At 41.8% G+C, this 22,971-nt stretch overlaps 1 protein-coding gene across 2 annotated transcripts in view; it reads left to right on the top strand.

The window, feature by feature from the left end:
• The first annotated feature begins 311 nt into the window (after nt 1-311).
• fcsk (fucose kinase) overlaps nt 312-22,971 on the top strand; it is a 44,450-nt gene continuing 21,790 nt past the window's right edge. Inside the window, exons 1-4 of one of the 2 annotated variants that reach the window (XR_001318650.3) lie at nt 312-655; nt 12,534-12,688; nt 12,958-13,008; nt 13,187-13,312. Coding sequence is in view for 1 of the 2 variants with exons in the window: in XM_014123847.3 (XP_013979322.2) it covers nt 574-655; nt 12,534-12,688; nt 12,958-13,008; nt 13,187-13,312 (414 nt within the window). In the remaining variant the exon portion in view is untranslated. The remainder of the gene's footprint in view (nt 656-12,533; nt 12,689-12,957; nt 13,009-13,186; nt 13,313-22,971) is intronic. The other variant, XM_014123847.3, reaches the window with a different exon arrangement.

The raw sequence follows: 22,971 nt of genomic DNA, 5'->3' as shown, positions 1-22,971 counted from the left end.
GGGTGTGTGAGACTTGACATCAGAAGAGTTACAGTGTGTGTTGAGTGGTGGTGTCCCATCCTCTCAGGCTGTTGGCCTTAATTTGGACTAAATAGATTTAAATAGTGGAGTATGGTATTTATTATTATTATTATTATTTGTGAGTGTAGTGTTAGATAGTAGGGTATTTGTTTTATTATTATTATTAATTATTTATTTTTGGGGGGTGGGGGAGAAAGAAATATGCAAAGTATAAGGGAGTTATACTCCAGTCTAGTAGATGGCGGTAATCAACATTTATTGGATGCCAACCGCCGTTAAACCTCATCAAAGAAGAACTGGTCGCGCAAACGATTGATTTTGCCGTCTCTACTAATTCGGGAGCTACGTAGTTGCAAGAATAGCACAGCACAGTATAGTCTTTTTAGTTTTGCCTTGGTTGAACGGTTTTAGCATTGTTTGCTTCCTGTTACTTTCCGCCAATGGCTTTTTAGTTTATATTGGTAAAATTAGGCTAAATGTTCCGTGAATGAAGACAGCAGACTACTTTCGTGGCTCAATTGGAAGATATATTGTTTTCATCAATACGTCAACATGTCAAGCGAGCAGGTGTTCAGCTGGACTGTAGTAGTCCTGACCTGTCAACATAAAGATAGCGTTTACGCCTTTCAAAGAGGTGAGTCTCTAATAATTTTTCTTGTTTACAGTAATGTACAGTTGCCCAGTGTAGTCTAATAATGCAAAAGATGAGGACTAGACCTGATGTATGCTTAGCTTTCTATAGGCCTAAGTCTACTAAGCTTACTGAAGAATAAGTTACTAAACTTAATTTTACTCTCGTGTTTACCAATCTGAAACTATTGAAGCAGGATTGTGAATGAGCTGTCAAACATTGAGTCAGTGTTGCCAACTCATTTTCAGGGTAAGTTGCTAGAGGTAGGTTCATTTGTTGCTAAAAGATGCTAAATGACGTTGTGATGTCATTGCGTGATAACGTAAAACTGTGTCATTACGTATAATACACAATAAAGTTACTCAAATTGACTGGCAATCTCGGCAAAAAAATATGATTTCACATTTGTTCAGGTACAGACTCCCACTCTTTTCTGTACTTCTGGCAGTACAATTTTGATTGAGACACGTTGATTGATGTTGTAAATTCTGTTCAAGATCAAACATTCCTGACCAACTATATTGGGTTTGGCTCGTCGAACCCGTGCTGCTGCTGCTGCTGCAGTCAGCCAACAATGATTTGCAATGTACTGAAATTGCTGCTGGCCTGCTGCTGACGTCACTCACAATGTACTTTTGCAGCCAGGCACGTGTGTTGTGACAGAGAAAATCGTTTTTGTGTCATTTAGAGGGAAAATACATGCATTTTAGCGTTTGAGTCACTTTTCAAAAGTTGCTAAAAGTTCCTCTTTTTTTTTTAAAGTAGCTAAATTTGTTGCTAGGTGCTGTTTTGAAAAAGAAAATTGCCAGGGTAGTCTGAAAAGTTGCTAAATCTAGCAACAAAATTGCTAAGTTGGCATCACTGCATTGAGTCCTACGCAGTACCTGTCTGAAGCCAGTCACAATAAGGGTTAGACACAAATGTGGAATTTCCTGTTCACCGTTAAAATAAAAGTCCCCTATTTGAAACAGATCCATACAAATAGTGGAATAATACCATATTTGGACTAGATAATGCTAAACAATTTTGCCATGATATATAACATAAAAATAAATTCTTTATTAATTTGATAAAACAGAACAGTTAAACATTTAAAATCCCACTGTGGCTCTATTAGTCTGCATAATTGCATTGGTATAATAATTCATTTGTAAAGCGCATTTCCCACGTTCAATGCACATGTGAAGCTTGTTGGTGCTTACTCCTGTGCGCAAATCATTTGACTGATCCCGTTTCAGATGAGTTATTTCTTATTATTTCTGAAAAGAAGCTGATAAACTCCTCCCCCATGTTAAAGGGATAATTCAACCAAATTACATGTTAACCATTTTGTTTTGTTGTCCACTGTTTCAAATTCTAACTATTTAGTATTTGTGGCTCAAATCAATGGTACCTACAGTATATTAGCATTTTCATGCTTCATGTCCAAATCATCCGGAAGTATCTTACAATTGATTGTGTAACTCAATGATGTTACTTATAGGTTTGGGTATGAAACCCAGACATGCTAATATAGGTACCATTGTCTTGCAAAGTTAGCATTTTTAAACAGTGGCCAGGTAAACAAAATGGGATGTTGTCATACCATCTCTATAAACTGCTTACATAGTAAGGAAACCAATATGTCATTTTGTAATTTGGGTGAACTATCCCTTGAATATGGGGTGATTCTTAAAAAAACAATCACTTCATAGTAGCAACAACACCACCTAGTGGTCAGAACTTGGTAATATCACGATGTAGGATGGGACATAAAGCTAACAAATTCAATTACTAATTTCTCTGAACGGGGAAGAGAAACATCACCAAATGTGACTGACTGCCTCAAAACTACAAAATAACACACATGGAATCATGTAGTAACCAAAAAAGTGTTAAATAAATACAAATATTATATATTCTTCAAAGTAGCCACCTTTTGCCTTGACAGCTTTGCACACTCTTGGCATTCTCTCAACCAGCTTCACCTGGAATGCTTTTCCAACAGTCTTGAAGGAGGTCCCACATATGCTGAGCACTTGTTGGATGCTCTTTCTTCACGCTGCGGTCCAACTCATCCCAAACCATCTCAATTTGGTTGAGGTCTGGTGATTGTGGAGGCCAGGTCATCTGATGCAGCACACCATCACTCTCCTTCTTGGTCAAATAACCCTTACACAGCCTGGAGGTGTGTTGGGTCATTGTCCTGTTGAAAAACAAATGATAGTCCCACTAAGCACAAACCAGATGGGATGGCGTATCACTGCAGAATGCTGTGGTAGCCCTGCTGGTTAAGTGTTCCTTGAATTCTAAATAAATCAGACAGTGTCACCAGCAAAGCACCATCAGACCTCCTCCATGCTTCACGGTGGGAACCACACATGGAGAGATCATCCGTTCACCTACCCTGCATCTCACAAAGGCTTAACAGTTGGAACCAAAAATCTCATATTTGGACTCATCAGACCAAAGGACAGATTTCCACCGGTCTAATGTTCATTGCTCGTGTTTCTTGGCCCAAGCAAGTCTCTTCTTCTTATTGGTGTCCTTTTAGTAGTGGTTTCTTTGCAGCAATTTGACCATGAAGGCTTGATTCACACAGTTTTCTCTGAACAGTTGATGTTGATGTCTGTTACTTGAACTCTGAAGCATTTATTTGGACTGTAATTTCTGAGGCTGCTAACTCTAATGAACTTGTCCTCTGCAGCAGAGGTAACACTGGGTCTTCCTTTCCTGCGGCAGTCCTCATGAGAGACAGTTTCATCATAGCGCTTGATGGTTTTTGTGACTGCACTTGAAGAAACTTTCAAAGTTCTTGAAATGTTCAGTATTGACTGACCTTCAAGTCTTAAAGTAATGATGGACTGTCGTTTCTCTTTGCTTATTTGAGATGTTCTTGCCATAATATGGACTTGGTCTTTTACCGAATAGGGCTATCTTCTGCATACCACCCCTACCTTGTCACAACACAACTGATTGGCTCAAACGCATTAAGAAGGAAAGAAATTCCGCAAAATCACTTTTAACAAGGCACACCTGTTAATTGAAATGCATTCCAGGTGACTACCACATGAAGCTGGTTGAGAGAATGCCAAGAGTGTGCAAAGCTGTCATCAAGGCAAAGGGTGGTTACTATGAAGAATCTAAATAAAAATATATTTGGATTTGTTTAACACTTTTTTTTGTTGCTGGTTACTACATGATTCCATATCTGTTTTTTTTGTTGTAGTTTTGATGTCTTAATTATTATTATACAATGTAGAAAATAGTAAAAATAAAGAATAACCCTTGAATGTGTAGGTGTGTCCAAACTTTTGACTGATACTGTATTCTGGTCAAGGCTCATCCTATGTATACCTTGTCTATTCATATACTGTCCATAATGTCAGTACAAACAATCATATATTTATATTCCAGACTCTGACATTGCTCGTTGTAATATTTCTACATTTGTTAAATACTTGTTTTTTTTTGGGGGGGGGGGGGGGGGGGGGGGTGTTTACGTGTAATGTTTTTTGTTACATATTACTGCACTGTTGGAGCTAGGAACATAGCATTTTGCTACATCCGCAATAACAAATGCAAAATATGTGTACTCGACTAGTACATTTAGATTTTGAACCGCAAATTCCAGTATTGTGGCTAATTCTTATTGTGGCTAACTTCACACAGGTTTACACAGTCTACTATAGACACATTGAGTGAGCTGTCAGAATGTTAATTATTTTTTTTTTTTAACCCTGTACTAGTGACTTTGTCAAATGACTTTTAAATGTAGTTATTTTTCATTAGAAAACATATACACTTCACCACCTATTTACTTGGACAATAAAGCTAAAAGTTTTAATTTGTCTCATGAGGTGACAGTACAGAATGTCACCTTTTTTATTTGAGGGTATTTTCATACATGTTAGCAGTTGATGTTATTCTTCAATTACACTGACCCCAAAGCATTTTTTTGTCACGAAATGCGCCGGCGCGTCACCCTTTGGATAGTGACTTGAACGCACAAACAAAACGGAGATATTTGGATATAACTATGGATAATTTCGAACCAAAACAACATTTGTTGTTGAAGGAGAAGTCCTGGGAGTGCATTCTGACAAAGAACAGCAAAGGTAATCCAATTTTTCTTATAGTAAATCTGAGTTTGGTGAGTGCCAAACTTGGTGGGTGTCAAAATAGCTAGCCGTGATGGCCGGGCTATCTACTCAGAATATTGCAAAATGTGCTTTCACCGAAAAGCTATTTTAAAATCTGAAACCGCGATTGCATAAAGGAGTTCTGTATCTATAATTCTTAAAATAATTTTTTTTTTTGTCAACGTTTATCGTGAGTAATTTAGTAAATTCACCGGAAGTTTTTCGGTGGGTATGCTAGTTCTGAACAAAACATGCTAATGTAAAAAGCTGGTTTTTGATATAAATATGAACTTGATTGAACAAAACATGCATGTATTGTATAACATAATGTCCTAGGAGTGTCATCTGATGAAGATCATCAAAGGTTCGTGCTGCATTTAGCTGTGGTTTTGGTTTTTGTGACATATATGCTAGCTTGAAAAATGGGTGTGTGATTATTTCTGGCTGGGTACTCTCCTGACATAATGTAATGTAATGTTTTGCTTTCGCCGTAAAGCCTTTTTGAAATCGGATAATGTGGTTGGATTATCTTTCAAATGGGATATAATAGTTGTATGTTTGAGAAATTTGAATTATGAGATTTTTGTTGTTTTGAATTTGCCGCCCTGCTATTTCACTGGCTGTTGGCAGTGTGTCCTGCGGGTGGGACGCTAGCATCCCACATGTCCCAGAGAGGTTAAGAAGGGGGTGAATTTCCAATGGACTCCTGCATTTGAAGCACTCAAACAGTCTCATTGCTCCTCCAGTGCTTGGACATCCTAAACTGAATGCTAATTTCCCAGTGTACACAGATGCAAGTCAAACAGGACTGGGAGCAGTCTTTGCTAAACCAACCGGACCTGGAACAGAAGAAGTTCTTGCCTATGCTCGTGTCACCCTGAATTGCGCCTAGAGGAATTTGTCAACGAAAGAACGGGAGTGCCTTGCTGTGGTCTTGCTCTGGAGAAATGGTTGCTACTATTTGGAGGCCAAGGTCTTCACCGTTGTCACAGACCAACGCTGTAGTGGGTTCTGACATCAGGCAAGACCAACAGCTGTCTCATTCGCTGGTCTATCAGACTAGGACTTCATCGTTGAGTATCACAAAGGAAAACTGAATGTTGTACCAGATGCCCTCGGATTACAGAGACTGCCAACGTCTGTCCTCCATTGTGCAGCACTTACACTACCGCTAAGTGTATGGATTATTTTTTTCCTCTGGATTATGTGTGTGGAGAGCACAGCCGCTTCAGTGAGAAGTTCAGGATAATGTGTATCAAACTCCAAGAGGAGATGGAACACACTGCACCCCATACCGTGTCTTCGTCCCCTCTACATTGACTGACCAAATGATCCAAGCTTATCATGCCAACCCCATGAGTGGCCATCTTGGAGTCTTCAAAACCTACCGAAGATGACAGGAGGTGGTGTACTGGCCAGGCATGTGGGTCGATACTAAGATATTTGTGCAGCAGTGTCTGCCAGAAATACAAACCAGACGTTGGCAGACCTGCCGGAAAACTGTAGCAGACCGTTGTGAACCATCCCAATAAAATGCTGGGAATTTTCCTCCCTGCCGGGGAACCAGGAATTAATTCTCATTGGTGGTAGTGGACTACTACATACACTGGGTGGAGTTGTTTCCACTCCACAAAGCCACTGCATCCGCCATTGCTCTTATTCTGCGAATGGAGGTCTTTACCAGATTTGTGATTCCAGACCAAATTCTCTCTTACCGAGGTCCCCAGTTCATGTCAGGAATCTACAAAAATCTCTCTACCTACTGGGGTGTAGTTGCCAAGCTAACCACTGCCTATCATCCTCAGACCAACCTGACGAGAGGGTAAACCGCACCCTGAAGGGGATGATTGCTTCATTCGTGGGGGATCAGCATACACGGTGGGATCAGCATCTTCCGTAGTTTTGCTTTGCATTGAACTCTGCGGTCCAGGAGACCTGGGAAGACCACTAAAAGGTCCGATGGACGGAGTCTTGCAAAGTTCCCACGTTTCATCTGACTGCCCAGCATTTGATTCAGTACACCACCACCATACTTTGCTAGCCAAACAACGACAGCTCATAAACTATGACATAGGCGAGACGTGTGTTTCCCACCCAAGTCTCATGTCTGGTCTGTTCTCATCTGTTGAAGGCGTCCAAGCAGTTTACTGCAAAGCTAGCTATGAGATGGAAAGGTCCTTTCTTTGTGGTGCAGAAGTTGGGCCCGGTGAACTACTTGGTCTCTTTGGAACGAAACGGGGGAAGATGTCAGGAAGGTGCATGTTGTTGACCTAAAGCCCTGCTACCCTATTGCAGAAGAGCTGGATTGCAGGCAAAGCAACATCTGCAGGAACTACTTCTTGGAGGACCCTGTTGATTACTTCCCTGGGGGGGGGGAGAGGAGACTAGAAGCATGAAGTGATTTCATTTCTAAATGGTAAAACGGGTACTTTGTGTATGTGGACACCCCTTGAAATTAGTGGATTTGGCTATTTCAGCCACACCCGTTGCTGACAGGTATAAAATTGAGCACACAGCCATGCAATCTCTATACTGCCAATGTTTGTCTATAATGGCCTTACTGAAGAGCTCAGTGACTTTCAACGTGGCACCGTCATAGGATGCAAACTTTCCAACAAGTCAGTCATTTCTGCCCTGCTACAGCTGCCCCAGTCAACTGTAAGTGCTGTTTATTGTGAAGTGGAAGCGTCTAGGAGCAACAATGGCTCAGCCGCAAAGTGGTAGTCCACACAAGCTCCCAGAATGGGACCCCCGAGTGCTGTAGAGCGTTGCGCGTAAAAATCATCTTTTCTCAGTTGCAACACTCACTACCGAGTTCCAAACTGCCTCTGGCAGCAACGTCGGCACAATAACTGTTCGTCGGGAGCTTCATGAAATGGTTGTCCATGGCCATACAGCTGCACACAAGCCTAAAATCACAATGCGCAATGCCAAGCGTCAGCTGTAGTGGTGTAAAGCTTGTCGCTATTGGACTCTGTAGCAGTGGAAACGCTTTCTCTGGAGTGATGAATGTAAGGTTGCACATTTTGGGGAATATTCAGAGTTGGAAACTTAACGTGGGAATATATGGGAATTAGCGGAAATATGCAAGTTAATATTAATACCATTTAAATGTTGATGTTTATTGCATTGGAAATATTTACCATATCATATGGAGACAGAAACATAAACGTTTTACCCTATCATAAGTAGACATAATTGCAAATGATTCAATTTCTTCCAATAGACATTTTAAAAAACGATTTAGTTACGAATTGAACTTTAAATGAGTTGACTTCACATGATTTCACTGAACAACAAAAAAAGTGAATATTGAATGATCCCCAATGATCCATTGCAACTCCAAAAAACGTTTTCAACATGCATCTGTAAAATGATAGTCTAGAAACAAAGCTTTGGTTGTCTTCCTCTCAGGCTTTCATGTCTTCTCCCTGGACCTCCTCAATGTCCACCCCTTGAACATCAGACTCTGAGGCCTCATCTTCACTGTCACTTTCCAACCTTGTTGAGGACGGCTCGTTGTCAGGCTCAAAAAGCTTCAAATTTGACCGGAATGCCACCAATTTTTCAACCCTTGTATTGGTCAGCCTGTTGCGTGCTTTGGTGTGTGTGTGTTCCCAATCAAGGACCAGTTGCACTCTGAGGCGGCTGATGTTGGTGGGATTTGGAGGATGATGGAGGCAACAGGGGAAAGAGCCTCAGATCCACAAAATCCCTTCCACCAGGTGGCTGATGAGATATGTTGGCACGACTGCCATATTGCATCTCCATCCCAAAGCCCTTGCTTGGAAGTGTACTTCGCCAGACTGCCAAGAACCTTGCCCTCATCCAGGCCAAGGTGGCGAGACATGGTAGTGATGACACCATAGGCCTTGTTGATCTCTGCACCAGACAGGATGCTCTTGCCAGCATACTTGGGGTCCAACATGTACGCTGCGGCGTGTATGTGCTTCAGGCAGAAGTCTTCACGCTTTTTGATGTATTTCAGAACTGCAGTTTCTTCTGATTGGAGCAACAGTGAAGTGGGCAGGGCAGTACGGATTTATTTTCTTACATCTGCAAGCAGAGTCTGAACATCAGACAGGATGGTATTGTCTCCCTCAATCCATGCAATGGCTACTGCTATAGGTTTCAGACTGCTTACCACTCTCTCCCAAAATATCCAGGAGGATCCTCTTGATGGGGCTGTCCATATTGGCAGACTGATATGGCCATTTCTTGGAGAGACTCCTTCCCCTCCAGGAGACTGTCAAACATGATGACAACACCACTCCAACGGGTGTTGCTGGGCAGCTTCAATGTCTTGTTCTTCTCACTTTGCTTGGTGAGGTAGATTGCTGCTATAACTTCATGACCCTTCACATACCTAACCATTTATGCACTTGGTCAGATTCTGCATCATTGTTGCAATTTTCACATATGATTTGGCACAGTATTTGCAAATGTACACAGCTTTTCCTTCGACATTAGCTGCAGTGAAATGTCTCCACATGTCAGATAGTGCCCGTGGCATTTTCCTGTAAAGATTAGAAAAAATGTGTAAAAAAAAATACAATTCCATGTACAGATAAATAGTTAAGTAGTTAGATTAAACAACTCCTTTGTAAGATAACTGTTTTAAAATGAAACATGTATGGCAACAGGTGAATTAACACACCTCAGTTAGGCTCAAGCAAGCTAAAACCCACATGGTAGTAAAAACTAACTAGCAGAAATTGTTAAGTTAGAAATGATTTAAACACTTTTCTGTAGGCTACTGTTTACTATTTAACAAAAAATAATGTATGTCATATAAAATATATTCACACCACCCAGTATTGTACTCAACTTACCAGAAAGTGTGTAGTCCTTGGTTCAGGCAGTGTAGTAGTGTGGGCTCAATAGTATCTCATTAGTGTGCAAGATCTTGAGAATCAGCTGTACATGTGATGGAAGAATGCACTGTGCATGCAGAGGGTTGCAATTCCATTGAATTGGGGGTAGTTTAACCAAAATATGCCACAATAGCTAGAATGGCCTTATGTGTATCCCACAAAAATGGTTCACTGTTATAGCAAACATTTTTTTGATGAATTTAAGCATAATTACCTAAATTCCCGGGCTTAACTTCTCATGGAAAATTTCGAACCCTTTTGCAACCCTAGATGAATCACACTTCACCATCTGACAGTCCGACGGACAAATCTGGGTTTGGTGTATGCAAGGAGAACGCTCCCTGCCCCAATGCATAGTGCCAACTGTAAAGTTTGATGCAGTAGGAATATTGCTCTGGGGTTGTTTTTCATGGTTCTGACCCCTTAGTTCCAGCGAAGGGACATTTTATCTCTATAGCATACAATGACATTCTAGACGATTCTGTGGCTCCAACTTTGTGGCAACAGTTTGGGGAAGCCCTTTCCTGTTTCAGCATGACAATGCCCCTGTGCACAAAGCAAGGTCCATACAGAAATGGTTTGTCGAGATTGGTGTGTAAGAACTTGATTGCACAGAGCCCTAACCTCAACCCTATCGAACACCATTGATGAATTGGAACGCCAACTACGAACCAGGCCTAATCGCCCATCATCAGTGCCAACTTCACTAATGCTCTTGTGGCTGAATGGAAGCTATTCCCCGCAGCAATGTTCCAACATCTCGTGGAAAGCCTTCCCAGAAGAGTGGAGGCTGTTATAGCAGCAAAAGGGGGATCAACTCCATATTATTGCCCATTTTGGAATGAGACATTCGAGCAGGTGTCCACATACTTTGGTAATGTAGTGTACAGTGCCTTAGGACAGTATTCAGTCCCCTTGACTTTTTCAAAATGTTACATGGAACCCAAACCGGCCGTGCACCATCGTGCATAAATTCGTGCATAAATGTATTTTGTCCCCCCATACCAAATGTGATCATGACACGCAGGTTAAAATGTCAAAACAAACTCTGAACCAATTATATTAATTTGGGGACAGGTTGAAAGGCATTAAACATTTATGGCAATTTAGCTTGCTAATTTGTCCTGGGATATAAACATTGAGTTGTTATTTTACCTGAAATGCACAAGTCCTCTACTTCGACAATTAATCCACACATAAAACGGTCAACCAAATCGTTTCTAGTCATCTCTCCTCCTTCGAGGCTTTTTCTTCTCTTGACTTTATATTGTGATTGGCAACTTTCATAAATTAGGTGCGTTACCGCCACTGACCTCGTTCGTCTTTCAGTCATCCACGTGGGTATAACCAATGAGGAGATGGCACGTGGGTACCTGCTTCTATAAACCAATGAGGAGATGGGAGAGGCAGGACTTGCAGCGCAATCTGCGTCACAAATAGAACTGACTTCTATTTTAGCCCTTGGCGATGCAGACGCTCGTTGGCGCGCGAGCAGTGTGGTTCCAATGATTGAATAATATAGATTTCTAAATTTTATTTTGCTGGTGTAGTCAGCCTGTTACGTTACAGCCTTATTCTAAAATGTATTCAATTGTTTTTATCCCCTCATCAATCTACACACAATATCCCATAATGACAAGGCAAAACCAACTTTTTAGAATTTTTTTGCACATTTATTAAAAATAAACTGATCTCACATTTACATAAGTATTCAGACCCTTTACTCAGTACTTTGTTGAAGCACCTTTGGCAGCAATTACAGCCTTGAGTCTTCTTGGGTATGACGCTACAAGCTTGGCACACCTGTATTTGGGGAGTTTCTCCCGTTCTTCTCTGCAGATCCTCAAGCTCTGTCAGGTTGGATGGGGAGCCTCCCTGCACATCTATTTTCATGTCTCTCCAGAGGTGTTTGATCGGGTTCAAGTCTGGGCTCTGGCTGGGCCACTCAAGGACATTCAGAGGCTTGTCCTGAAGCCACTCTTGCATTGTCTTAGTGTCGTTGTCCTGTTGGAACGTGGACCTTTGCCCCATTCTGAGGTCCTGAGTGCTATGGAGCAGGTTTTCATCAAGGATCTCTCTGTACTTTGCTCCGTTCATCTTTCCCTCTATCCTGACTAGTCTCCCAGTCCCTGCCACTGAAAAACATCCCCACAGCATGATGCTGCCATCACCATGCTTCACCGTAGGGATGGTGCCAGGTTTCCTCCAGACGTGACGCTTGGCATTCAGGCCAAAGAGTTCAATCTTGGTTTCCTCAGACCAGAGAACCTTGTTTCTCATGGTCTGAGAGACCTTTAGGTGCCTTTTGGCAAACTCCAAGCGGGCTGTCATATGCCTTTTACTGAGTAGTGGCTTCCGTCTGGCCACTCTACCATAAAGTCCTGATTGGTGGTTCCAAACATCTTCCATTTAAGAATGATGGAGGCCACTGTGTTCTTGGGGATCTTCAATGCTGCAGAAATGTTTTGGTACCCTTCCCCAGATCTGTGCTCAACACAATCCTGTCTCGGAGCTCTACGGAGAATTACTCCTACCTCATGGCTTGGTTTTTGCTCTGATATGCACTGTCAACTGTGGGACCTTATGTAGACAGGTGTGTGCCTTTCCAAATCATGTCCAATCAATTTAGTTTACCACAGTTGTAGAAATATCTAAAAAATGATCAATGGAAACAAGATGCCCCTGCAATGTAACTGTGGAAAAAGTAAAGGGGTCTGAATACTTTCCGAAGGCACTGTTTATATGAAAAGATTCTCAAATAAAAGGTTACATTCAGTACTGTCTCATTTGAAACATTTGATCTCAAATCCAAAATGCCGAACTATAGAGCCAAATTAAAAGTTTTAGCTTCACTGTCTAAAGAAAGGGTGTGTGTTTGTGTCTCAGAGCTGGAGGTCCGGCAGCAGCGTGGAGGTCTCTTACAGGGGACGTTACTGCTCACTGTGTCAGACCCCCAGGAGCCTGGACTGGGCAGTGGGGGAGCCACTCTCAATGCACTGCTGGTGGCAGCCGAGCACCTGAGTGCCAGAGCTGGGTACACTGTAAGTAACTCCACACAATATGTCCATAAAATATCACAAAGAGAGAAGTTAGAGACAAAGGACAAGTTCCACTGCATTTTAGTTTATCAGACCATAAAGTCTTTGTATATTGATGACATTTTTGTATACTTTACAGATGGAATATATTCCTGTAACTGAAATATACAAATATTATTGTCTTGACTGTTACTGTATTATGATGTAAACCTCTAGTTGGGGTATATTAATTGTGGAGCAGAACAATGCACTTATCCAAATGTTGTTTTCAGGTTGTTACCACGGATGTCCTTGATGATGCCCATATCCTGATCTTGCACACGGTAAGAATGGAGGGGTAGCAGAGGGCGGGGAGAAGGAGGGAGTGGGGCAGAGAGACTGAATGGATCGGGAATGAGCTTTCAATTGTGAGATTGAATTTATTATTATTCACATGGACATGGGAGTAATCTCTCTTTTTTTTCTGTATTTTTCTCTCTCCCCAACTCTGTCTTTCTGCAGGGACGTGACTTTCCCTGGGATAGCTGTGGCAGGGCATTCTGCTGGCTGCCTGTGGAAAAGCCAGCTCAGACTGTGCAGGGACCTGTCTGCTGCCTGGATATGCTGCTTGACTGCCTTTCCAATCAGGTTAGCCATATTCCTGTTTGTCAGAGACACCATCTAGACTAAGGGTCTTCTACTCTGGTCCTGGAGTGGGATTACTTCTCCATTAATGGGGCAGTTGGTACAAGTGGCTTGGTGTCATCCATTAATACAAGCTGCTCTGTAATATTTTCTCAGGTTTTCGAGCTACCTTCCTTCCATCATTGAGTGTGACGATAACAGTGGCGATTTTAGCATGTCAATCTTAGTGGGACAAAAAACATTTTTTTTTAGATGCATGCGTAAATCCATTTGTGTAACTGGATAAGAATTGCATTCTCCTTCAATAACAATGAATATTGGAATGAGTTTTGACTTTTGAACCATGCACAGACATTATTACATTTATGTTCAATACATTCATAATGTTTGTTCTCATAATTAACACTTAGCTCTGAAGTATAAGCAAGTGCAAGCCAACAAGCTGCGATGAGGTAGGCCTATTCGTGCAGCAATTTCGAAATGGACAATGACAGGAGTTCAGATAAATTGAGCAAAATGTTAAGGCCTTAGCTTGGCTCTTCTTTAAGTCACTCAGAAGTTAGCCTTCCATTTGAAGTATTTTATTTGGTCTGTGCGGTCTGTACCCGGACTTTGAACTACTCCCAACTGTGCGCAGATATAGTGCAATCCTCAGCAGGAAAAACAGAACTAGACAATAATTTGTGCCAGGTGTGATATCCCTCCTAAATAGCTCGGGCTAATGTTCCTATCCAATCAGTAAGGCCAGCAGGCTAGTCTTTTTTTAATTTTTTATGTTAAATGTTTTATTGGTATGTAACTTATGAAAGTTGTATTGTCAATTTTGTTTTGTATTTAAATGTGAACATGACACTGCAACAAAATTTCCCCATGGGGACAATAAAGTCAGTAAGTAAGTAAAAAGGAAGGAAAATACAATCACGAGGATCCACTTTTATAGACAATATACAGATGCACTAACAACGCATTGAGCAAACAAAACAACCCTTGCAATATCAACTGGAATTACATGGGTCTAGTATTGAACTTTTTGTTGAAAAAAAGTATTTGAATGGGAAGAGACTGTCACTGGCAAACATGGTTACGAGGAGGGGATACTATAATATAATGTTGTTGGGTCTGTAACGTACCTCCCTCCTCGTGGAGAAAAGCACCAGAGCTAATTATAACACACAAAGTAAGAAATGATTAAATGCAATAATTCAGAACATGAGCCATTCTTACAGTATTCTCCCTGTACACCAAGTCCGAACAGTATGCTAAATTATTAACAGGGGCACATAAGCAGACAATAAAAGCTCTTACAATGGGGGCAGGTAAGCAGGCAATGAAAGCTGTTACAATATTCAATGATTACTTTTCTCTAAAACTGGCTATAGGCTAGATGTACACAATCAAGTCCGAACAGTTGGCTAAATTAACAGGGGCACATAAGCAGACAACACCCGTTCCACTCTATTCACGTCACCGTCCCACTCTATTCAACAGCCAGTGGAAGAGCGTGGCGCGAAAAACAAAACCTCAAAACCTCAAAAATGCAATAATTTCGATTTTTCAAACATACGACTATTTTACACCATTTTAAAGACAAGACTCTCGTTAATCTAACCACATTGTCCGATTTCAAAAAGGCTTTACAGCGAAAGCAAAACATTCGATTATGTTAGGAGAGTCCATAGCCACAAATAATCACACAGCCATTTTCCAAGCAAGCATATATGTCACATAAACCCAAAACACAGCTAAATGAAGCACTAACCTTTTGATCTTCATCAGATGACACTCCTAGGACATTATGTTATACAATACATGCATGTTTTGTTCAATCAAGTTCATATTTATATGCAAAAACAGCTTTTTACATTGGCATGAGATGTTCAGAACATGCATTCCCACCCAAAACTTCCGGTGAATTTACTAAATTACTCACCATAAACGTTGACAAAATACATAACAATTATTTTAAGAATTATAGATACAGAACTCCTTTATGCAATCGCTATGTCAGATTTTAAAATAGCTTTTCGGCGAAAGCACATTTTGCAATATTCTGAGTAGATAGCTCAGCCATCACGGCGAGCTATTTTGACACCCGCCAACTTCGGGGCTCACTAAACTCAGAATTACTATTAGAAAAATGGTATTACCTTTGCTGATCTTTGTCAGAATGCACTCCCAAGACTGCTACTTCCACAAATGTTGTTGATGTTCCAAATAATCCATAGTTATGTCCAAATACCTACGTTTTGTTCGTGTGTTCAGGTCACTATCCAAAGGGTAACGCGCGAGCGCATTTCGAGACGAAAAAATTCTAAATGTTCCTTTACCGTACTTAGAAGCATGTCAAACGCTATTTAAAATACATTTTTATGGTATTTTTCTCGTAAAATAGCTATAATATTCCAACCGGACAATAGTGTTTTCATTCAAAGAGGAAAAGAAAAAACAGCATGGTCGAGGGGGCATCTCCAATCTCTTTGTCACCGGGCAGACCACTGACAAACTGAGCTACCATACTCTGCCCAGAGACAGGAGACGCCTCAATCCGCTTTCTGAAGGCTTTAGAGAGCCAATGGAAGCCTTAGAAAGTGCAATGTAACCCCAGAGATACTGTAGTTTCGAAAGGGACTAGAAAGAAGAACTACAAATTGTCAGACAGGCCACTTCCTGCTTGGAATTTTCTCAGGTTTTTGCCTGCCATATGAGTTCTGTTATACTCACAGACACCATTCAAACAGTTTTAGAAACTTCAGAGTGTTTTCTATCCAAATCTACTAATATTCTCGTTTCTGGGAAAGAGTAGTAACCAGTTTAAATCGTATACGTTTTTTTATCCGGCCGTGAAAATACTGCCCCCTAGCCCAGACAGGTTAAAGGTCCCCTAAGCACACACATCCCTGGGTCGCTCCTCTTTTCAGTTCGCTGCAGCTAGCGACTGGAACAAGCTACAAAAAACACTCAAACTGGATTTTTTTTTTTTTTCTCCATCTCTTCATTCAAACTCAATCATGGACACTTACTGACAGTTGTAGCTGCTTTGTGTGATGTACAGTGGGGGGAAAAAAGTATTTGATCCCCTGCTGATTTTGTACGTTTGCCCACTGACAAAGAAAGGATCAGTCTATAATTTTAATGGTAGGTTTATTTGAACAGAGAGAGACAGAATAACAACAAAAATATCCAGAAAAACGCATGTCAAAAATGTTATAAATTGATTTGCATTTTAATGAGGGAAATAAGTATTTGACCCCCTCTCAATCAGAAAGATTTCTGTCTCCCAGGTGTCTTTTATACAGGTAACGAGCTGAGATTAGGAGCACACTCTTAAAGGGAGTGCTCCTAACCGCAGCTTGTTACCTGTAAAAAAGACACCTGTCCACAGAAGCAATCAATCAATCAGATTCCAAACTCTCCACCATGGCCAAGACCAAAGAGCTCTCCAAGGATGTCAGGGACAAGATTGTAGACCTACACAAGGCTGGAATGGGCTACAAGACCATCGCCAATCAGCTTGGTGAGAAGGTGACAACATTTGGTGCGATTATTCGCAAATGGAAGAAACACAAAAGAACTGTCAATATCCCTCAGCCTGGGGCTCCATGCAAGATCTCACCTCGTGGAGTTGCAATGATCATGAGAACGGTGAGGAATCAGCCCAGAACTACACGGGAGGATTTTGTCAATGATCTCAAGGCAGCTGGGACCATAGTCACCAAGAAAACAATTGGTAAGACACTATGCCGTGAAGGACTGAAATCCTGCAGTGCCCGCAAGGTCCCCCTGCTCAAGAATACATATACAGGCCCGTCGGAAGTTTGCCAATGAACATCTGAATGACTCAGAGGACAACTGGTGAAAGTGTTGTGGTCAGATGAGCCCAAAATGGAGCTCTCTGACATCAACTCAACTCGCCGTGTTTGGAGGAGGAGGAATGCTGCCTATGACCCCAAGAACACCATCTCCACCGTCAAACATGGAGGTGGAAACATTATGCTTTGGGGGTGTTTTTTCTGCTAAGGGGACAGGACAACTTCACATCAAAGGGATGATGGACTGGGCCATGTACTGTCAAATCTTGGGTGAGAACCTCCTTCCCTCAGCCAGGGCATTGAAAATGGGTCGTGGATGGGTATTCCAGCATGACAATGACCCAAAACATACGGCCAAGGCAACAAAGGAGTGGCTCAAGAAGAAGCACATTAAGGTCCTGGAGTGGCCTAGCCAGTCTCCAGACCTTAATCCCATAGAAAATCTGTGGAGGGAGCTGAAGGTTTGAGTTACCAAACGTCAGCCTCGAAACCTTAATGACTTGGAGAAGATCTGCAAAGAGGAGTGGGACAAAATCCCTCCTGAGATGTGTGCAAACCTGGTGGCCAACTACAAGAAACGTCTGACCTCTGTGATTGCCAACAAGGGTTTTGCCACCAAGTACTAAGTCATGTTTTGCAGAGGGGTCAAATACTTATTTCCCTCATTAAAATGCAAATCATTTTATAAAATTTTTGACATGCGTTTTTCTGGATATTTTTTTGTTATTCTGTCTCTCACTGTTCAAATAAACCTACTATTAAAGTTATAGACTGATCATTTCTTTGTAAGTTCGCAAACGTACAAAATCAACAGGGGATCAAATACTTTTTCCCCCCACTGTATTGTTGTCTCTACCTTGCCCTTTGTGCTGTTATCTTTGCACAATAATGTTTGTCCCATTTTTTTTTTTGCTGCTGCCATGTTGTTGCTACCATGCTGTGTTTTCATGTGTTGCTGCTATGTTGTTGTCTTATGTCTCTCTGTATGTAGTGTTGTGGGTGTTAACTCGAAATGACACAACTACAAGGTTCCAGTTTAACAAAGTTTACTATACCGTATGAACACACTACAAGGTAGCCATTCCACTCTAGGCTAGGTCCATCAATCACAAGACTCCCTGCGCAGGCGCACTCTTGACTGAGTGATAGCCCCGTAATAACAGAAATATAGGGATACTTAAAACATGAACTTAACAGTGGGGTGTCCCGTCGTGATGTGTGTTTTTGTCCTGTGTTTATTTTTAATTTTGAATCCCGGCCCCCATCCCCGCAGGAGGCCTTTTGGTAGGCCGTCATTGTAAATAAGAATTTGCTCTTATTAACTGACTTGCCTAGTTTAAATAAAATATCATTTTAAAAAGCTATGAAAGGTCTTACAATGGGGGCAGGTAAGTGGGCAATGAAAGCTGTTACAATATTTGATTATTACATTGCTCTAAAACTGGCTGTAGGCTACATGTGCACCAGTAAGTCAGAACTTAGCTTACTGTTCTAAGGGGGGAAAGGGACCACATTCTTAGCGTGAGGCACATGGGCTACTAACTACACAACATACACTTAGTATTACTTTCTTAGCTACAGTATACACATGTCCCTGGCATATTACATAACTTATGCAGCAGCATACTAGACATAAACTCAGCAAAAAAATAAACGTCCTCTCACTGTCAACAGCGTTTATTTTCAGCAAACTTAACGCGTAAATATTTGTATGAAAATAAGATTCAACAACCGAGACATATACTGAACAGGTTCCACAGACATGTGACTAACAGAAATTGAATAATGTGTCCCTGAACAAAGGGGGGGGGGTCAAAATCAAAAGTAACAGTCAGTATCTGGTGTGGCCACCAGCTGCATTAAGTACTGCAGTGCATCTCCTCCTCATGGACTGCACCAGATTTGCCCGTTCTTGCTGTGAGATGTTACCCCACTCTTCCACCAAGGCACCTGCAAGTTCCCGGACATTTCTGGGGGGAATAGCCCTAGCCCTCACCCTCTGATCCAACAGTTCCCAGACATGCTCAATGGGATGGAGGGCTCTTTGCTGACCATGGCAGAACACTGACATTCCTGTCTTGCAGGAAATCACACACAGAACGAGCAGTATGGCTGGTGGCATTGTCATGCTGGAGGGTCATGTCAGGATGAGCCTGCAGAAAGGGTACCACATGAGGGAGGAGAATGTCTTCCCTGTAATGCACACAGCGTTGAGATTGCCTGCAATGACAACAAGCTCAGTCCGATGATGCTTTGACACACCGCCCCAGACCGTGATGGACCCTCCACCTCCAAATCGATCCCGCTCCAGAGTACAGGCTTCGGTGTAATGCTCATTCCTTTGATGATAAATGTGAATCCGACCATCACCCCGGGTGAGACAAAACCGCGACTTGTCAGTGAAGAGCACTTTTTGCCAGTCCTGTCTGGTCCAGCGGCAGTGGGCTTGTGCCCATAGGGGACGTTGTTGCCGGTGATGTCAGGCAGGTTCTCACCAGACAACAGGCCTACAAGCCCTCAGTCCAGCCTCTCTCAGCCTATTGCACTGATGGAGGGATTGTGCGTTCCTGGTGTAACTCGGGCAGTTGTTGCCGTCCTGTACCTGTCCCGGACGTGTGATCTTCGGATGTACAGATCCTGTGCAGGTGCTGTTACACGTGGTCTGCCACTGCGAGGATGATCAGCTGTCCGTCCTGTCTCCCTGCTGTTTTAGGTGTTTCACAGTATGGACATTGCAATTTATTGCCCTGGCCACATCTGCAGTCCTCATGCTTCCTTGCAGCATGCCTAAGGTATGTTCATGCAGATGAGCAGGGACCCTGGGCATCTTTCTTTTGGTGTTTTTCAGAGTCAGTAGAAAGGCCTCTTTAGTGCCCTAAGTTTTCATAACTGTGACCTTAATTGCCTACCGTCTGTAAGCTGTTAGTGTCTTAATGACTGTTCCACAGGTGCATGTTCATTAATTGTTTATGGTCCATTGAACATGGGAAATGGTGTTTAAACCCTTTGCAATGAAGATCTGTGAAGTTAATTCGTAACAATTCTAATATCTTTGAAAGACAGGGTCCTGAAAAAGGGGCTTTTTTTATTTTAATTTTATTTATGGACTCAACATTGTTGTGCTCACTTAAACAGGAAGTTGGCATGGCGGTACTTCTTGTGGGCAAACTTATCAATTACTTTGTCATCAAAATCTGGCATTCTCTGGATGAAGTCATGCTGGTTTGACAGCATGGCCAATGCATTTAACCTTTCCTGGGCCATGGAGTTGCGTAAGGTTTTTATCCTTTTAAGGGTGGAAAAGTTTCTCTCGGACTCTGCGGTTATCATCGGAGTGGGGATGATGAATTTGAGAAGACTGTCTCAGACAAGGCCTCCTGCACGTTGTTTTTGTAGGCTGATATCAATAAAGAAAGGGCTGTCTTTTCAGTGTGCAGCTCAGGATGCCTAGACAGTGAACAGCTCCCTTTTCAACTTTTCCTTGTTGCCCATAGGCCATAGCTTGGTAGCACAGAATCCTTCAGTAGCGTTCGGATACAGCGTACATTACCACTCATCACCGCTGCCCTGCCATAGGTTTGTGCAACCAGCTTCTCCTTGACATTCAGTGGCGCTAGGACTTGTTTCATGCTGTTGGAGGGGCCAACACCAGTTTTGTCATTCACCACTACAAAAACCTCTCACACACTGTTGTCTGCTAATATGTAGCGTAGCACTATTACCATATGTGATTTACAGGAGACGTCAGTGGTCTCGTCTGCCTGTACAGATGCAAAAGGAGTCTCAGACACCTCCTTAGCTATAGCTTCCCTGTACACTTCATACCGTAATTTCCAGACTATTAAGCGCACCTGAATATAAGCCGCACCCACTGAATTAAAAAATATATATTATTTTGAACATAAATAAGCCGCACATGTCTATAAGCCGCAGGTGCCTACCGGTACATTGAAACAAATGAACTTTACACAGGCTTTAACGAAACACGGCTTGTAACAAAAATAAATAGGCTTTAACGAAGCACGGCTTGTAACAAAAATAAATAGGCTTTAACGAAACACGGCTTGTAACAAAAAATAAATAATTAGCCGTAAGCTTTAGTTGTCTTTTTGCACTGAGTCAATTCCTCACGCTGCTGTTTCCAACGTCTTATCATCGACTCATTAAGACCAAGCTCCCGTGCAGCAGCTCTATTTCCTTTTTCAACAGCCAGATCAATCGCCTTCAACTTGAAAGCTGCATCATATGCATTTCTCCATGTCTTTGCCATGATGAGGGTGACAAAATGACTACCGTAATCAGAATGATGAAGTTTGAGAGCGCTCTATTTAATCTAAACAGTAAACAAAAAAGTTGTTTGACCTTAACCCGTTCGGCAATTTCATTGGTCTAATGAAAGCTTCATGCCGCCAAAAAACTGAGCACGTCACAGAATGTGTTTTAAAAAAATAAATAAAAAAATTGAAAGCGGGAAAAATCCATATATTAGCCGCGTCATTGTTTAAGCCGCGAGGTTCAACGCCTGGGAAAAAAGTTGCGACTTATAGTCCGGAATTTACGGTACATACAATGTTTTGCATCGTGCTTGATGTACCCTTTAAAATTTGGTTGGTCGTCATAATGCCTTTTGTAGCCTGTAATCTTGTTCAGGCATGGTCTCAAAAATACACCTGAAACCGCCTGGGTTCGAGGAGTCAACCGACACGTCATGTCCCCGCTGTGCTGTCTCAATTGCCACACAATTTAATGCATGCAATAATTCTAGCAAGCACATCCCTATTCTCCTCCGTTTGGTGGTGTGAAGGTGGATGGCTCATCTATATGTGTTGTCTAGCTGAGCCACAATGTTCGATTTCCCAAGTATTCTGAGTTTAACAGCGTTGTCTAGATGTAATGCACAATTCTCATGTTTTGAGACCCTTTCAAACAGATGTTTTAAATCCTCAATCCCAGACTTGGACCACACACCCTCTCCACTGAATGGCAGACAGGGGAAGCAAAATAGTTATTTAAAAAAGAAAAGTTTTTAGATGCTTGCAGTTAGCCACTGCTTCTTTCCTAACCACTCATCGTTGAATTTGCAGTTTCCATCGTGTTGTGTAATGTTTATGTCCAATGGCCGATGAGCACTGATACGTTTTATCTATAAATGATCTTCATAATTTCTCTTCATATGACAAGGCTGGAAAAGGATTTGCAAGTAGATTGTCGACTTGATTCATGATGATAACTGCTAGTTTGCTAGCTAAGATTTTTAAAGTATGTTGATCAGTCCAATCAAAGCTACTGTAGATATAATGTGATTTGATGTCATTTTATCTGTGGCCAATGACCTTCTTGGATGGGCACTGTAATGTAACTCTATGGCAGCACCCAAGGAGCTTGAATTTTCAAGCTCTCGCTGTAGATTTTGCGGTGACAGTGTCCCCATGAGTGACAGAACACTGAGCCAATCACGGTGCAACTAGAGAACATTACCAACCCCTACGCTCCATATTTCGGCTGGCTGCCCCACCACCACAAAGCACAGATCTAGGCTGAAACACCTGCATTTGGGAGCTACCTTACTCAAGAAAGCAAAAAAGACACCATGTTTGTATGCGACTTTATTAATTACATTGTTTGCAAACTGATATGTGACTCATAATAATACCAAAATAACATGTAAAACAGACACACAATTCATTTTCTTTTTTTTAACCTTTTTTTTGGGCTAAACAGGTGGGGCTCAAAACAGGTGGGGCTGAATGAGGCATCGTCACTGATTTTATACAGCAATACACTTAATTTCAAGCCTAGGACACTGCATAAGGACTGTGGTAAAATCGCAGTGAATGTAGGTTTCCATGTCAA

Source organism: Salmo salar, chromosome 10 (genome assembly GCF_965601325.2).
Source record: "Salmo salar chromosome 10, fSalSal1, whole genome shotgun sequence".
Lineage (NCBI taxonomy): Eukaryota > Metazoa > Chordata > Actinopteri > Salmoniformes > Salmonidae > Salmo > Salmo salar.
The sequence above is the reverse complement of the archived record's forward strand: the minus strand, read 5'-3'. Positions and strand labels throughout refer to the sequence as shown.